At 45.0% G+C, this 19,074-nt stretch overlaps 1 protein-coding gene across 5 annotated transcripts in view; it reads right to left on the bottom strand.

Moving 5' to 3' along the window:
• TOM1L1 (target of myb1 like 1 membrane trafficking protein) overlaps window positions 1–19,074 on the bottom strand; it is a 104,703-nt gene that overhangs the window by 18,848 nt on the left and 66,781 nt on the right. For 2 of the 5 annotated variants that reach the window (XM_048965471.1, XM_048965469.1), the window contains exon 2: window positions 553–631. Coding sequence is in view for 2 of the 5 variants with exons in the window: in XM_048965472.1 (XP_048821429.1) it covers window positions 553–631; window positions 2,516–2,600; window positions 2,679–2,736 (222 nt within the window). In the remaining 3 variants the exon portion in view is untranslated. Of the gene's footprint in view, window positions 1–552; window positions 632–2,515; window positions 2,601–2,678; window positions 2,853–9,920; window positions 10,030–19,074 lie in introns of those variants that run through there. The other 3 variants (XM_048965472.1, XM_048965468.1, XM_048965470.1) reach the window with 3 other exon arrangements.

The raw sequence follows: 19,074 nt of genomic DNA on the forward strand, positions 1-19,074 counted from the left end.
TCACGTTCTGAAGGCCAGGTAATCTGCAGTGAGGACACTCCCGGTCACCCCAACCTTTAGTCACAACATCTGAATCCTGCAAGGCTTATCCTCTGCCTTTCTGCATCACTTAATTCACCACTGTTAACCCTTCATTCAAATCTTGTTTATTTACAAAACAGGTAACACACATTTTAGAATGCGACCTCAAGCACTCAGTCTAACCAAGGTCACCACGAGGTAACAGAAAGGCCAGACAGCTTTTATGGCATGTCCTCAGCTCTGTGCCTTTCACAGACAGGTGGGGTGCTCACAGAGCCACAGTTGCAGGAGTAAAGAAGAACCAAACTGCTTTTATCAGCTGCAGGCTTAAATAAAATACAAAGCAGCAGTACATTTAGGAAGAACGAACACCAGTGGACCATCAGATCTACACTGGCAGAGCTATCCACACAAGCAACAAAGACAGAAAACGCCCCGGAGAGTCGTATCAGTGCCAATTTGCATGTCATCTTATCATCTGAAATGTTTTCTGTCTTAGCGCCCAATTAACATAACCAGAGCTGTACTTACAGACAGGGTGAGCCTGATCTCCTTATGGTTACAGTTTTTTGAAAGCTTCTTCTTCAACGCTTTGACTGCATCCTTAGGCCTGTGACAAGACATCAAATAGAAAAGTACCAGAGAAACTGTTTTTCCAGTTCATAACTACATCCAAAATCCCAAAATACCGGCCTGAGATTGGGGCATCCCTGTATTTACACCCATTTACAAACAGAGTCATCTCCCCACAGATTTTGGTAAAATTTCTTCAGCAATAAGCGAGATAAACAAAGCAGCCGATCGGGAGCATTGCTGCTGAGATTTGTGCAGAGAAATGAAGTTATTCTTCGCAGGGCCTCTTTCCAAACTGCATTACTTCACTGTCATACTGTGGATTTACTCACCTAGTGTGGACAACATCCGTTGCTATGAAAGGGAATAGGAAATGCCAAATGTACCAAGACTTAACTCGCACCTATTTTTCAAATATGATGTGATCAAAAGATATTCTCCTGGGAGTGCTGCAAGAAGTAGGGGTGTCTTGGCTAACCCCCAATCTTTTAATTGCTGGATGCTTTTAACTAATCTGAGTAATTATCAGGTACAGACAGACAACACATTCCACCCAAGAGAGTGGCACTTCCACTACAGTCTTTCTCATTTCTATATATACACCCCATATCTGCTAACTATCTCTGTAGGAGGAAAAGGGTGGAAGACAGTATCAAAGTTTATCACATGTGGGAAACAATTCTGACTGATTAATATGGGCTATGTATAGTGTACCCAGAAATTACAGCTATTAGGGCCAGCTCAGTGCTCATCATCAACAAAAACAAGATGTCCTCAAGTCGCTTTAGGATCTCTGTGGAATCTAAGATGGAACCATAAACTGAACGTGTCAATTACAGAAATCTTTGCTGAAAACATTACTAAGTTGATTAACTTAAATGGGTATTTACCACTGCCACTTCTTTTTTTTTTTCCCTCAGTTTGAAAGGTCTGCTGTACCTTATGGAAAAAAAGCAGCAACTTCTGTATTTTTGCTTCGATCCTATGGCCACCCGCAATTAGACCAGCAGAACACAGAGTCAGTGATGGATGGGAGGGGAGAGGAAAACCTCCCCCTGCAAAGCGACGCTGCTACCCCACTGCTGCTTCTGTCTGAAGCATCTGGAAATGCCCTGCTCAGGAGTTGGGTATTACATTAAAATAACAATTTGCCTAATTAGATACAGCAGTTCCTCTGTTCCTAATATCCTGTTACAGACTGGGACTAGCAGCAGTTGCCTAGGAGGAAGCTTTAAGGAGCTGCTCTGTAAGCATAAGCTGTACACAAGAGGAAGTAGTTCATTAAAAAAAGCTCTGTTGCATAGAAACTTCACATAAAACTACCACAGATGGTCAGAACGTGCTGTGGCTCATAGCAGGGACTGGGAAGGAGTTACTGCTGAGCCCCCGAGCTCTCAGTCACAGGTGAGAAATGACATTGGGAAAAATGAAAGGAGGGAAAACTTGCTATAAAAGAAGATACGGATACCTTTTTTTTCTGAAGAAAGCTCTCCAGCAGCGTTATAGCGTGCCACTGCCCACTGCCTGCGAGTGCTAGACACGTGTGTGCCAGCAACGCGTGTGCCAGCAGGTCCCACACAGAGCTCACCTCCCCCTGCCCACACCGCTAAACGCTGCTGCTGGGGCCGGACGACCTCGGGTTCCATCAGCAGCTGTGCTTTAACACCTGAGCGGCCATAGGACTTCTCCTAGCCGGGGCTCTGCAGGGCACGGGGCCGTTCTGCCCGACGAGCAGCACGGGCTGCATGAAACGCGGACGGAATCCGCGCTGCCACCTCTCGCCAACAGCTCTGAGCCGCAGCCCCGGCAGACGGGCAAAACAACTCCCGAGGAGCCGGGCTGCCGTTCGGCTGCCCGTACACACGTGTGCACACACATACAACACATACACACACACACACGTAGCCCCGGCCCCGCTCACCCCTCCTCCGTGGCGTTGATCACGTCGCAGATGTGCATGAATTGCCCCCACTCCTCCGTCTGCAGCGATCCGAACGTCGCCCGGTCTGTAAAGCCAGGGGCACCGCGGTCACCGGCGGCACTCGACCGGCCCGGGATCCCCGCTGCCCCCGCCCCCTACTCACCCACCAGGCTCCCCACGGCGGTGCCGAACGGGTCTTTGGGCGCCTTCCCGAAGGCCATGGCCGCCGCCTCCCCGGGGCAGCCCCCTCCCGAGCGGCCCCGTCCCGCCGGGCGCTCCTTCCCTTCCCGGGCCGGGGCGGAGCCGCCCGCAGGTACGGCAGCGGGGCGGCCGCGATCACGTGCGGGCCGGGACGGGCGGCACCGCCCCGCGGGGCAGAGCCTCAGCGCCGCTCCGGCCCGGGGAGCTGCGTGTCTGGCTGCGGAGCGAGACCCGCCCGCCGCCGCAGGGCTCCTCGGCCATCTCGTAAGCGGCACCGAGCGGCGCGGAGCACGGGAAGCCCGGCACGGGAAGCCCGGCACGGGGCGAGGAGCCGCGGCTCGGAGCTGCCTGCTGGCGGCCGGCGCTCGGAGGAGTTCGACGAAAGAAACGGCACGAGCTGCCTGGGAGCGCTCGCCCGGATCGGTTCTGCGGAAGAAAGAAGTTTGGGCTGAACGCTGTAAAGCTCGCCTGTAAGAGCCCGCAAAAAACCGAGGTGGAAAAGGAGCTGACGCTGATCCCATTCGCGCAGTCACCCCACAGAGCTGCCTGTGCATCCCACAGCGGGGCTTTCTTTTTGTGGTTACTATCGGTGTGCCGCTCTATCCCAAGTTTGACTTTATCTCAGACCCAGACAATGCCGGGGAACAAAACGTGGCATGAATGAAGATTAAAAGCTCAACTGCAGTTTTTGTTGACTGCGAGTTGTAATTATTGCAGTGTCAAACAAACACGGAATCGCATTAACCTTCACTTGAGTACAGCTTAATCAGTCACAGTCAAAACACGATATAACCAAATAAGTCATTTGCGTGGCATTAGAATATCATGAATGAACAAAGCTGTCTTTGCACTGACGAGAGCCCTGCCCAGCAGGAACGCACTCATTTGCGTACATCCACGGCCCCACCTGCAGGCCGGCACAGCACAGCACGAAGGAGAGGAACATCTCCCACATCCCTACAGTGCAAGGCACCGAGCAGCTCGCCTCTGAGTTCTCGCGTTTACAGCACGTTCACAAACCCAATCTCTTCCTCACACTTTCAATAAGAAATGAGCTTCATCACACAATCTGGTGAGGTTTCAGCTTAAGACTTTTTCTAATGAACTCGATTCTCTATGCTTCTGCTCTCCTTGTCTGGTGTTCTACAGCACACAAAGTAGGAGTCTGCTTGTCCTCCGTTGCAGAATACTGAAAGACAACCTCTAAACTCATTCACTCTTTACTGCCTGAACTCCAATAAGGGCCCATTGAAATGAGCCCTTGTTAAACCTGCAATGTGAATCAGCTCTCGTTTCAGAGAGCATATTTTATTGAGCTGCTCAAGGGGAAAAAATTAATGAAGCCTTTTTTTCATTGGAATTTACTACTTAAAGTTACTCACTGAGATCAGCTGCTGGCACCAACTGAAGAACAGCCCGGGGTTTGGGCACAGCCCTCAGCTCTCAGTATGAGCTGCCCAGCAATCAGAGCCCTGCTGCGCTCCCAGAACTCTCACTGCTGTTGTGGCTGCAGTATTACACTTCATGACCATTATTAAGGGGCACAGCATTTGGAAGAGTGTTCTAAAAAGAAAGGAGAACAAGCCCAAAACAAAACCAGGAGAGAATCCCGAGCACATACAAGCATATTCAGTCTCACCGAGAAAGTGCTGAAAAATAACTTTCAGCTTCTTTGAAGACCCCATAAGTTCAGGTTCTGCTCTGCCTTAGATGCATAGACATCTCCAGTGTGAAATTAAGAACCACAGTGGGACTCCACTTCTAAATTTTGTGCCATTTTAAAAAATTCTCAACAAATCCCAAGGCGGCACTTTGGGTTCTGGAGGCCTTATTCTGTCAGTTCGGAGGTAGCAGAGCTCTGCAGACTTTGGGAGATGCATGCACTGCTCACAATAAACTCACGGGCAATAACACAAATAATTTCTCTTTGCAAAACGCTTTGGAAAAAGAAGGTGTCCAGTGGCACCACCTACACCCACCTCTTGATCCAGCATGTCTTTTGTCAGCCTAAGTAGGTTTCTCAATGCAATTTTATTTGTACTACAGATACTGTGGATGCTGTGACAAAAAACAAACCCCTAATTGCCAGAGCTACCCAGAGATTTTCCCCCTCTAATTTTGCTGGGTTTACAGCTTATATATCATTAAGTTGTAAAGTCAGACTTGATTTAATCTTCAGTCTTATTTTCAAGGATTTGTGTACACATACAACACAGAGTAAACATTTCACCTAACAGCCCTCCTACTCATAAATTGATCCATGATATTGACTCGTATCTCTGTGATGTGTTGTATCTTCATGCACCACAGTGATGACTTTTGACACAGTTTAAGAACAGAGAGATTTTTAAGAGATCACTATTTCTGCAGCCTTGCAGAGGAATTGCACAGTACCGTCTGCCCCAAGAGCTGTGTTTCCTCCCCAGCCTTCCCCAGGAGCTGTTTGAGGATGATTCTTCCTTGTTATCCCATACAACAGAGCTGCAATCAGCAGGATTCTCGCTGCAGCTCATTAGACCAGATGCTGGTTGTGGCCTGTGCCGGGAGCTGAACTTGAACAAACGGCCAGAGGGCCGCATCAAATCCCTTCTGCATAATCTCCATTAGCTCACTGCCTTCAGATAACAGCAAACCTAATCAAGAGCCATTTGGGCAAATTAAATTAATGCTTGTCTTATTTGGGACTGAGCCTTACTAAGAATGCAGAGCTGTCCCCAACTATCCGTTGAAGTAATTACTACTTTATTGTAAAAAAAAAATAAAATAAAAAAAAATCCAACCCTGGTTGTTCGAGCAGCACCTTTAATTCGCCCATGTAAGAACAGAGAAAGAACACTGCAGCAAACGAGGGAAGTGTGTGCAGCCTGCAGAGGGCAAGCTTGGCCAGCCAATCTCCCCGTGCACACAGTGCAGGTGCCTCAATGAAAAGGCACTTCTGGATGGGCCTTTCTCACACACACTGTGGGCTTCACATGCAGCTTTTTAGCAGTAGGACACTGTCTTGTTAGGAACAAGGCTGTCTCTGTACGTGTGATGCAAAGCTTTCTGAAAGCAAACCGGGGAAGGAATGCGGTATTTTCGGGACTCAGGAGTGCCCCACTCAGGTTTCCCCCACAGCTCTGTGCTGTTTCCTGGACACACTGCCATGGCAAAGCTGGGCAAATCTGTGTGGCCCACTCCTGCCCCAAGCTTCTCTCCAGAAGTGTATTTCCTTGCAACAGATTCTAGATACATAAGGTGAAATCACTATTACATAGCACAGTTTTTCAAGTTTTGACTCAACTTTCCTGTATGAGATTAATTATTAAATATACCTCTGCTGCTTCTTCTCATTTTCTCAGTACTCGGAGAACAGCGGTATCTAAAACCAGACCCTTTGCAGAAAACTGCATGTAAAGCAAATGATTTTCAAACAGGGTCCTGAATTACTAATTGCAGCATGACCTGATTGCCCACAACAGAAGCACTGCCACCAAAACTCACTTGTAGCCTGTTAGGAACCTCAACCTGCCTGTAGCCCCGTGTCCCCCAGCCCTGGGTTGAGTCCACCAGCCCCAGCTAACGTAATGCCACACTGCTCACAGGGCTATCTCCTGTCCTAATTAACCACGAGTCTCAGCTCAACTCTCTGCTGGATTTTAATTACTGAGTTATTAATTCATGGGGAAAAAATTGACAGATGTTTCAGGTTGGTCGTAGCAAATTAAAAGGCAGGTGCCTGGCACCAAGAGTCAGAAATGATTAAACAAATGACTCATGGATGTTCAGCTGTTTCACAGCAAACAGTGTGCAAGGCACTGCTTGGCATTCTGCAGGGCAGGGTGACTTCTCAGGTTAAAAATAACTGCAACAGATTTCACTATCTCACTTTTAAATGTAAGGAGGCTTTTAAATGTGCGTTCTTAATTTGCTTTGCATTTTTTTTCTTGGTTTCACTCTCCTTTAAAAAGGAAATTCTGCTTTTTCCTCAGATTCTTAGTTTAGAAAAAAGTTGGGGTGATGCCATTTGAAGAGAAGGAACTATCTGGTTCCTCTTCAGTTATCACAAAGCAACATGCCACATGTGACTCTATATACAACATGTATACATAACACAAGGTTGAGGACTATTTTCCATTTCTTACAGGGGACAACAGTTGTAATTCTGCTGCTAACTTCAAGGGCTTGACAAAGCTCATGGAAGCGTTAGTGCAGATCAAACACATTACAGGAAACGCAGCCTGAAAGGCTACCGAGGTCGGTGCTGTTAAAGGAAAGCAGGAAGCAGCAGTGCCACGGGCTGCAGCTCTCCATCACTCGTGCTGCTCCACAGAGCCGTTCCGTCAGGTCTCAGCAGGTCCCATTTGTCATGATGGCACATGCAGCCTCAGCCAAACTGAGCAGAAACCACCTTTCAGAAGATGGCTGGTTATTAAAACCCATCGCTTGGCCACAAGTTCCCTGCATCTCTTTGGGCGTTTCTCCTGGGAAGGTGAAGGAGGTGTTCCAGGCTGAGTTTGGTGACAGTGTTGCTTGTTTGACTGAACACCTATACACAATTTATGGTACAACCCTCTCCTGAATGAGGCATGTTGTATTTTCCACATGTTAGAATCATAAAAAAGATGAGTGTTTTGCTAATATTTTAATTTCTGTACAGGTTGTTGGCTTTTCCCCCCCCCCCCACCCTTGTATTAAAGTACAGCTCAAACTACACCTCTGGTTCAAGTCAATCAAAAAATTACTCAAAGACAAAAAAAAAAAAAAAAATAAATAATAATAAAAAAATCATTAAATTTGATTTGGACAATGCAGAATCAGATATTTTGACAACTTCAGAACTAGAATTGAATGGTAATAGATCCGTAGGAACAGTCTGCATTTGTCAAAATCAGCATTCTCTTATCAGACAGCAGAAAAATTCCCCACAGCTGTAGGCTATACTGTGTAGCAGCTGTCCTGGAGCTATGAGGAAGTTAAACAACCACCACCACTGCCTCCTTCCCATAGCCTACCAAAACTCACCCTGTTTGCTTTATTACCACAGGACACATCCAAATGCATTACTTGGGAAGCTCTATCCAAACCATCTCTCTGTAGCCCACAGGCACAGCTGCAGCCCCAGAACGACCAAAAGCTGAGTTCCTGTGGAAGTTGTGATGCTCGGGGACACAGCGACCATCCTCCTATTATAACCTGTCCCTGTTCTACCTCCCCTCTTGCCTGGAAGACCCCTCAGCTCCTGCACAGCATGTAACTGACATGGCCACACAGGAACTCAGACTCTCTCGGGGCTGGAGATTTTCCTGTTGCCAGGTAAGACACTGCCAACTGCCTGGACTGTATACAGAGCCCCAAGACTCACCTGTACCCCATCAGTTAACAGAAGAAACAAATAAATGCAGACTTCAATGCTGTGACTCAAAAATATCTTTCCCTGTTGCTATGAGAGGCTGCATTTCATCCAGAACACGGAAATGCTGTCTGCTGGGCCCTTTTCTAAGCAGGAGCACGTTCACACTTAATTCCTTCCACCTCCCTCCCGCCTTGTTAGCAGCTGCAGCCTGGTGCCTGTGGCCTGCAGGCTTCTGCACGGCTGCCGCTAGCAGAGTAACACATTAATGGAGATTTATGGCACTGCCACGTGTGTCACACTGAGCTCAGGGTACTCCAGAGCAGAGGAATCACGCTGCTCCCCGAGCTCACACCCATGCTCTGCATCGCAGCTCACTGCTTTCTGTAGTGCATGTAACTGAGCAGCAGCACAGTGAGAGCCATGGGTCCCCAGCTCAGGACAGAGAGCACACAGCGTGCGTGCCCTGGGCTGGGCATAGGGAATTATTGCTTCTTGCTTTTCTGAACTCTACAGTAAAGATATCTCAAAGCTTGCTCAGAACAGCTGTAAACCTCAACATATTCTTCCTGCCTTGGCTGCATCCCCACAGGGATGTTTTTGGCACATGTTCTCCTACAGTGCATTTCGCCCAGGGAGCAGGAGCACCGGTGTGCTGCAGGACCATGCAGCTACCAGCAATTTAAAGCTATGGGGAACAACTCTCGTTAAGACTAAGAGGTGGAGTTTCACACACTGCAGGAATCCCGGCGGTACTTCCAAAAGCACAGAACATGTGGGATGTAGTGCATGCTCATCCTAATGGACACTACGTGTCCTGCATGCAAACAGGACATTGCAGCTCATCTCCACAATGTTACTGCAGCTATCACTGAGTAACAAGGCAGCAACACAGGATTCCTTCCTGAAATATTTCATACAGTCTTGGAGTATTAAAATTATTTGAATTGTTGGTTGTGAAGACAGCCATGAGGAGCAGCCCCCACAAACTGCTGTTTCTACCACGAAAAATCACTCTGATGTTCAAACAATTATAACAGCCTCTACTGATTTTTAGCTACTTACATGGTTCTCATGGCTACAGAAGCTGACTGCTTTACAATCCTTAACACACTTCCCTTCTGTCACTACATGCAGCACCACAGGATCCCCACTGGAAATACACAGGGTTGTCTGTGGTCCCAATGGCTGCCTAAAGCCATGGAGAAGTTGTACAAGGATGCTGAGTGTCAGACCACTGCCTTTTTGTGCTCCACTTCATGGACCCTGTTCTTACACGCTGTGCAAGAATCCTGTGCGTTGTCAGGGCTCAGACTTTGATGCCTATAAACCTTTTATTGGATCTAGAAATAAGGAATTTGCTTAAGGTTATGCAAGAGATCAGTAGTAAATCAGGAAATTGAGCCTAAGCCTCTTAGAGCAGCAGCCTAATGGTTGTTTTCAGAAGAGTTTCACTACATTACACCAGCTAAGTGTCTGGCTCACTCACTGCTCTGTGGATTAACAGAGGGCAGATTGACTATAGTTTATTGAATTCCTAAAACAAAAAATAAATACCGGCTATGAGCTCTTAAAAAGCTTTTCCTAGCAAGGCTTCAGGAAATTCCCAGCAGTCTTAATTGGATATCTATACATACACAGAAACTAAAAGCACATACACCTACATAGCAATAAAGCCAAGTCAAGTATCATTATTTAAAGTTAACAAAAAGCAGTGTAATGCCTGACAGCCCAGATAAGCTGCTTTTCATTGCTGTACACAAACACACTGAAATACAGTTAGCATTTCATTCATCAGGCAAAAATAACCTTTGCCTCTTCCAACCTGGTATTCTCTAACCACCCACAGACAACAGGACATTGCACACTTACCATCAAGTTACAGAACTTTTTTGTCTTCCACAGAATGAGAACTGAAAACAAAACACACAAAACCTCTCACACAGCAACTCCTGACACATAACTTCTCTACTGCATCCCTGCCTACCCCTAATTTAACTCAGCTGAGCCAAATCTATACCCAGCTGCACCTGGTACTACAGCCCTCACAGCTCAAGGTCACCAGCTCCAAATAGCTGCTTGCTTTTAACTGCTCTCACTTGAATGGTAATAAGCTTCAAGTAGTGCCCAGTCTTAGCTTTGATTCAGTTAACAGTGCACTATCATCAGCACGTGAGCAGGCTGTCTGAACTGCAGTTAGAACCTTGCTGCTCCTGTTGCTCCAGTCTAATGCAGAAAATATGCAATATTGTGCAATATCATCAGCAGCCTTCTGAATATAGATGTATATTTACTTACACACCAGGGAAGCTATTGCTAACTTCTTGGTTTTTCATCTCAGTTGTAGTGTTTTTAGTAAACCCTATGCTAAGGGGATACAGATGTAATAAAATAAATTTATTTTGCTATTCCAACCCAAAAGTGCAATGTAATGGTAACAGGTGTAACAGCCCAGAGAGCTCACATTCTAGCAGGCTGTGATTCTGAGACTGTTCCTATGGAAGCCCAAAAATATCCTTCCTTTGCTCTTTTTTCAATCCTTTGATTTCCAAGGCCTTAAAGGCAAGCCAGGGAAAAGAGGGCTAATTAAACCTCTGATCTTGAATCATGGCATGGCAGCTGCAGCCTTGGTGTACAGCACCACACAGCAAAGCTGCTACGAGTAACACCCTGATAACCTGTTAGTATTTGTTAACAACAGTTAGAGGGAATTGGTTTCAAAGCCTCTCTGCTTAACACAGACTGAGACCATTAAGTCTGCATACTAAGGCTAGTTTGGGAAAAACGGCTCACTTGCAAAGTGAAACAGCAAAACCCTTTGAGGAAACAGCAGCGACCTTTGCTGGCACTGTAGTTTGCTTTGCACGAGGATGTTTTGACTTCCTGACTCAGTCATTTTGGACAATTCAATTTGGCAAGCCCTTTGTAATTGCCCTGATTCTTAGGAATGCAGTTAATATTTAATATCTAACTATCAGTTGAGTCAAATCTTTATTACCCTGTAAGGTTTTTTTTCAGTTCTTTCTTTATTTCTAATGGCTGATCATATTTTTTAGCCAGAAAACATTTGTGCTTTGCCCTTTGCTTTGTAGAAGGAAGCTTATTAGGGGTTTCTTTCAGAGTAGAAACACAATGCTGTCAGTCAAACCTCTACAAACACAAAGCCTCTTTACACAAAGTTCTCTCTACATACCCAGACAAAACTTTTTACCTAACATGTATTTCATCTAGCCTTACATTTATTATTTCTTGTCAGTGCATATTTCTGTGGCCGTGTGAGGCATTTCTACCCCATAGGAACTGCAGTTCAGATGCTTCCATGTCTGTTCTGTGCAGTTGGAAGCTTCTTTGAACTGCCTTTGTCTTGAGAGAAACCATGGCTTTCCCTCAGGCTCTCATACCATGAAACAATGGGATTTCCAGGAGCTTGGTGGGAGCATCTACTGCAAGAGCATGTGGACGTGGGCTAGCACCAAGTATAGACACATCTGACTCAGAATCAGAAATGGTATTTAAGGCACAGAAGTTATTGACAGATCTCAAATCAGAGATGGTCCATGTTATACAACCAGGACGGAGGAGCCAGGAGTCTCAGCATCTTTCTCCTGGTTTTAAGCTGCTTGCTGTGCTCTTGGGGAACACAAAAAGTCACTCACTATGCTATGCTGTAGTTTTTTCATCTGGAAAAACGAGATAACATCACTGACCTCCCTCAGAGGCAGTAGGTGAGCCTTCAGTAATACTTGTGGAACTACACCGATCTCCTGGCAAGAAATACTCTAATGGAGCACAAATGTCAAAGATTGTTTTCAAGTCAGGCAGGTTTGAGAGCCACTGAAAAGCAAGTATCAGAATGCTGTATTTATTTCCACTAAGATGCTTCTCTTATTGTTTCATCTCTTTTATGGTCTATTTCATGGCCTATTTTGATCAGTTAGCATTGTCTAATACTTTTTTTTTTCTCCAAAATTTCAGGTGTCTCCTCAGCCCTCTCCCTGCATTCTGCCCACCCCACCTGCTCTCACCCAGCATGGCAGGGTGGGCAGAATGCTACTAGCCAGAAATTTGCATACATTCTTCATTATCTCTTTTCCTTGTTGTGGTAAATCCTCCTTAAGTTAGCTTTAAAATGCCAATGGCTTAAATATTTCCTGTTCCTGTTTTGTCTCTTGGGATTATGATGCCTTTCCAGCACCAGGAATTACTATTTAATAACTTGACTACTTGAGGTTAAAGTGAAGGTTTGTAGAAATGATCTGTACATTCATATTGTACAAACAGATCTCTTCAGAAATATCGGGAAGAGGACCAGCAGCAGACTCATGGAAGGTAATCTTTTACTGTGCTGCATGTAGGGAAGATGCCTTATCTTGAATATGCTTTGTAATTTAAAAAAAGGATTATACATCCAAGTAGGAGCAGTAGCAAGCAATTAATGAAATTACTCCTCTGGGAGGGCTCAGTGTACACTCTTAAATACGTTGAAAATTAGCCACAACCCCTGAGGAGTTTACTTGGAACAAAAGCCAAATTTAAATCCTGAAATTAATACAATAATGTGAAATAAATCTTGAGACCAGTGGACCAAAAGTTCCCTCAACTCTTTCTTTTCTTTTTTTTTTTTAATATTTAAAGTTTGCATTTTACCCAGTGCGTGTTTCTTTATCTCTTTATTACATTTAGTTTAATATTTTATTCCTCCTAATGTTGTCGTATGTTAAATATCGTAATCTCCCCAGGTGATGGAAGATAACAGCAGGCTGTGTGCAATGTAAAACCCAGCTCAGAGCAGTCAGGCACAGCGCTGTACTGCATCCAGCAGAGCTGGGGGCAGCAGTGGGGACCTGCAGAGAAGGCAGGAGGGTTTGGGTGTCCTTGGGAAGAGCTGCAGTTGCATCATTTTAACCGAGGAACTGCTCGGATTGCATCTGCGGTGGGAGAATGGGGAAAAATCCAGGAGGATTTAACAAGCAGGCCTGTGTGGAGCTCGCTGATGCCCAACATGAACCCTTCTGCCTCCTAGGAATGAGGGACTTCTGCTCACACAGCCATGGAGATGCCCTGAGACAACCACAGAGCTCTCCCAAATACCCTTCGAGAGAAATACCTTTCAGAAAAGGGATGAAATTCTTTCTGCCTTTTACTTTTCCTGTTTAGCTTATAATGTCCTATATATATTATAACGACGCTGGACTGGCTGCTTTCCATTGCTCCATTAAAACAAGTCTGCATTTCATTAAAATACATCAGACGTGGCCTATTCCTTTTTCTTTCATCCTGCCTCTGCAGAGAGCTGTGTGAGACACGAAGTGCTCTCTTTTCTCTTCATGGGGTGCGTGTGGCTTTGCTGTTTTGTCAGGTGGCTCCTGACCAGCTCTGTGCTGACCATCACGCATGGCTCTCTGCTCTGCAGCCCCAAAGATCTTCTGAAGGTGCTCCACATCAGCGAAGGAGCTCACTCAGGAGGAATTCTCCTGCGAAGGAGCTCAAGATATTTTCCAAGTCGTAACATTGCTTGTGATGAAGCTGGATATCCTTATTCCCACCGGAAGACGCTGGGTATACGGACCCGACGTCGAGTCACATAAAAGCTACACACAGAGCCAGGTTCAGGCACAGAAAAAAAAGGAAAGAAAAAGATAAAAAGAAAAATAGGAAGAAAAGAACAAAAGGAAATCCCAAACTGTTACTGTTATCTATCTTGCTATCACTAATTCAGGTCTGTGAAAGGCCTGGGCAGCCGTCCTTTACTCCCATCACCATCTCAGATCCCAGGAAGGCTAGCAAGCTGAACTCCTAGGGTGGGTTTTGTACTGGAGACTGCTTTGCTATATAAACCAGAGTGAAATTATCTTGCAGTATTTCAGACTATGACCTTTTGAGTAGACAGACCCAATGATTTTCAGTCAATGCTCCCTCTGCTTGATTTAGAAGCCCATTCAGAAGGCAAAAAAGGCCAGTTCATTGAGGCAACTCATTACTCCACTGTGCTGCTACATCCTGATAGATAACAAATCTGACCTTTGCTACAGAAATAGGTTGTTGTGGGCAGTAAAAGTTCACTTTGAGTGACACGACGAATGCTAACACTCCTGCAGACAAAGACAGCATGGGGGCAGAATGTGCAATCAATGGTCCACTTTGAGCAGCTCGCTGAAATCCTCTCTCAGAAAATGCATGGTTTTCCCATTTCTACAGATGGGATTGAGCCCGTTAGCCTCAGATCTCAGTTTACTGTCGTGGGAACACCAAAAAGTCCAGAAAACAACCCACAGGTAACCTCACTTTTGTTTAATGAAGTGGGGATCAGTTGAAAATGTAACTAAGTGAGCTCCTTTGTAGATGTAGATGGCCCCATTCTTGGCACCAGTGCTAAAGCTGTGCTCCTGTCTGTCTATCAGATATTCTGGCTGATGATGGTGAACTATCAGAAACTATCTGGAGAATTCAGCTCTTAAAATGATGTATCAGTAAAATGGAATCACAGATCTGCTCAGGTTGGAAAAGACCTCAAAGATCATCAAGTCCAACCACAACCCTCTGCTAAATCACATCCCTGAGCAAATCGTTTTCTGAGGAATGTGCTAATTATGGCAACGTTCAGTGGTTCCCTATTCAGCAAATGAATTTCAAACATAAAAATTGATTCTTGATTTTATTCATCACATCCATTTTATTTTAATGCCAGCTGACTTGGCATAATGAGATATTACTTGCTCTCAGGAATTATTTCTTTTCCCAAAGTCAGGCAATTGAACAAAAGCTTGGATGATCCATTTTGTGAAGTTTCATAGATGAAACAATAATATTATCCAATACCTATCACAATCCAGAATATATAAGCTCAAAAAAACACATTCCTCTGTTTCTCATGCAGCTCTGTCTACTAAATCAATGTATTTCTATTCCCTGCCTTCCAAGTGAGAACAACTACAAAAATCTGATGCAGCTATTTCTGGGGAAGTGTGGCCATACATCCACCTGCAACCTGCAAGAACCAATATGCCAGAGACACAGCATGAACCACAGTGCAAGGAGCACAGAAATGAAGCTGATGAGCTCTGCAGGCCTCCTGCTCCTTCACTGAATGCTTCATCATCAGTGAATATTGACATCATCTCAGAACTAAAATCCTAACATAAAGTCAGCAGTAAATTAAAGATCCTCCTCAGGAGAAAGGCGTTTGGCATTCTGGAAATATTGGTCTTTGTTGTTTAAGACTTCTGTATTTATGTGAAACCTTTTTGGCTGAAGCTTCAGATGATTTTTCCCAATCTCACACACCCACAGTCTATCTTTTCATACCAGAGAAGATCAGGCTGAACCATGCTCTCAGTCCATCATTTAGGCTATTTTTTAACTGAAAAATCCCTTATTTTTTGAAGCACTGAGGTTTCATTCCTAGGAATTTGTGCTTCTAGCCTGGGAACTGCAGCGCTAATGAAGGCAGTGCTTTATGGCAGGGCTGGCTTGGCAGGAAGCAAGTGGCATCAAGAAGCCAAAAGACTGAATCCCCCCCCCCTTTTTTTTTAAATCACATCTTTAATGGCCACAAGATCCAGGGTATCATCCTCCCTGCTATACTGCTGGGATGCTCATTAAGCACTGGTAATTAGAGTACTCCTACTGCTTTCTTATACAGCACTGATAAAAACTGTTAACTTGGCTTCTTCCCAGATCAGCTCATTTCAGGGAAGTTCCTCCCACTAAATTCTGTTGACCACAATCCCTTTTAATCTGCTGACCTGGACACTGCTTTAAGGCCATTCTCTTTGAAAAACTTAAAGAAATGAAGAATTAAAAACGATGAGAAGGCAGCTACTTTCTGGAAATGTTAGCACTTAGAATTCCCTCGCTCACAGCTATGACCAGGCCTGCAGACAACAAGGCAATGCATAAGAGTGGTGTGCGAACACTAATGTGGGAACACTGATGTCACCCATGGGTCCCTGCCCTTAACAGCCCCCTGGCAGCCCAGCCTGGTGACAGCTGGGTTAACCAGCCCGCACCGCTCAGGGAACGTCCATCAGCTTTGTGGGTTAATGCCTCAGTGCCCCGAGAGTCTTCTAGAAATGACTTTCAGAAAATAATGCCATCAGCAGGAGACCAGCAAGAAGCCAGCGTATTTGCAAGATTACTTCCCATGTAATAAATTCCCTGCGACGAGCTGTTACTGACCTTGCTGTTTGTCTGCAGCTGCACAAAGGCTCAGAGGGGAAGGCTGACCCAGCATCGCACGTGGCCCCTCCAGCAGTTGCAGTGCAGTGACTGCAGCCTCAAGCTTACGGACAGATTACATGCAGCTTTCCAAAAGACCCTTCTGAAAAGGTGATGTCGGATATTTCATAAGTTAACACCAATGAAAACCAGATTTATTCCTAGTGACAGGGAGCTTAGCCCTGCTAAGCAGCCACATAATCATTTGCTGCTTTCACTTAGTCCTCATCAAAGAAATGGGTATGTTGGAATGAATGATCTGAGGGATGGAACATCAGACATGAAATACCTCATCTCTCTAACTAGCCCTGCACACTGAATCTTGCTTGGGCTCCATCTCACCACAAAAAATTATGTATGTTTAAAACCTTTATTTACTTTGCAGAGCTTGTCAAATCTTAGAACTTCTGTTTTGCAAATTATTTCCAAACATGTATTGACCTATGTTGAAACAAAAACAGGACTAAAACCCCAAAATGTCCCGGAAACAAAAAAAAATGGATGTAAAAAACTCATTCAGTTTATCATTTTGTAGTTTGTCATCTTGCATATTTTCATATTGTTTTATGCCAAGCTGGTAGCGGTGATTCATTACACGAAATTGGAACATTATAGATTCAATACAGGAGCATTCATCTTAGTGACAGGAAAGGATCCTTTAGGTCACAGAACCACTTCCCTGCAACCGTAGGAAATGCCATAAAAGACACCGAAACCAGAGATACTGAGAAACTTAACTTCATTCAGCTGTGCACCCCTGGAGTTACAAACCCCCGAGCATCCCGTAACAACACGAAAGCTGTCAGAGCAAACAAAAGGCTTCAAAAGCTAATCTGATGCTGCAAATCTATGCTATATAACAACCCCAAAGCATTAACAGTGCTCTGCCCTGGCACTGGCACAGCCTTTGTGAGGTTTCATAAAACAAATATTCTGATCACAAATGCCTGATGAGCTCAAAGCTTGAACTTATGGACAAGACATGCATGTCCATGTGTTGTCATCTCCTCTGCAGGGTCATTAAAACAATTAAACATTGCTGGCAGCCTGTTTCATCCAAGCTCCAGTGCCCTCAGTGCCCACCCTGCTGCTCTACAGTGAACTCTGAACTCGAAAAGGTTGCTTCATGTCTCCAGGAGTGATGCTCGGGGCTGTGTGCACGTCAGCTGAAGCACATGGGAGTGAAAGCAGCTCCCTAAAAGTAACAGATGGCGACATTAGTTCCTATTCTCACAGCAGGCCAAGCTGTGAGAAGAAGTAATTGAGTTGCGAAGGATTATAATATAAATACCACTATTGTACCATTATTTTTATTCCTTTGATATTCTGGAAATGAATTGGCCATAGATATTTTACTGTGTTTGAGTAGTGCCTTATTAATCCACATGAAAGAATCATAATGTCTTTCAGAGTGGATATTGGAGAGTGGGTATGGAATACCTAAAGGCAAGAGCTAGACAACACCCAACTGCATGGAGGCTATGCAGAGAGCTACAGAAAGGTGGGCTTGTATGCAGACGTGGAAGGGGCACAGCTGAATTGGAAAATGCCCCGAGGTATCCAAAGAAATGAGATGCTGTAAAACCATTTGGGATCATGAAGGAATCTGGTATACAGAATCTTTCAGCAAGTACCAACAGTTCAGTGACACTGCAGATGTATTCTTTATGCAGAATAACTGATATGGAGATGGAAGAAAGAAAAAGGGCAGGAGAACCAATTGCAAAGCATTGTCTAAGTAGGAGGACTGATATCATACTTCTAAGTTCTTTGGTTGGGAATTCTCTTAAAAGTTTCCACTCAGTTACAGTGAAAGAAAAATACCTTCCAGAATTCAGCTACAGATTTGATTTCTACACGGTAGTGACCAGTAAGCACCACAGAACTTTAAATCAAAAATCACCTCAACATCAAGAATTGCTCTGTGTCCTTCATGGCCTGGCACAGCAGCCTGCCTGGCACAGACTCAGTACTTGCCTGGAAATGCCCTCCCAAGCTCCGAGCATCAGCTGTACCTGCACAGAGACACCCCTGTGCTGAAGCTCACACCCAGCTGTGCTGGTCCAAGGCTTTGTTCTTAGCACTGCTCTGCTAATGCTTTGACAAGTGAAGAAAAAGTAACTGAATTTGTGAAATGAACAGAGGGAAGCACTGACCTTGGTCTATTGTCCCACTGACAATTTGACTGAGTTATGTATCGAGCTCCAAAGACCTTTTCTGTGCAGATGTCCAAGAAAATATAAAGGAAGAATTATACCATACAGTCACCTTTCAGAGAAGCATATGTAAGGGCTAGTACAATTCAAATAAAGATTAGATGTGTTGGAGAATGATTCAGAGAGAAAATTCATCATAGGTTGTGATTTTGGAATATGCTGTTTACCACAGGCTCGCCTGGGTAGCTAGAATTTCAGGCTGACCAGGAAAAAGCCACAGCATTACCTGGTCTATCTGCAGCACTGACTGTTCAGTGGAGAGAGCAGAAGAGAATCAAGGAATCTTGCTTCCTGGGCAGATGCTGCAAAGCAAAAGACACTGCTTCTTCCAGACCTGAGGCTGCCAGCCAAACACATGCTTAGAAGTAATTACAAACATACCTGCCCTGCAATCCCTTGGGTCCTACGTTGTATTGCTGCCTACAAAACTCTGAGAGGAAAAATGCATTTGAAAGAGTTACATGATTATGAAATGTGCATGTCTGATCAGAAGTGTAATTACTTTGCATTTTGGTATGTCAGCAGCAAATGGCATTCCTGTGGGATACATCATAACATATGCACTCTCACCCCTAAACCTCAGGCATTTCTCA

The sequence above is a fragment of the Lagopus muta genome, chromosome 18 (genome assembly GCF_023343835.1).
Source record: "Lagopus muta isolate bLagMut1 chromosome 18, bLagMut1 primary, whole genome shotgun sequence".
NCBI classification, from domain to species: Eukaryota; Metazoa; Chordata; class Aves; order Galliformes; family Phasianidae; genus Lagopus; species Lagopus muta.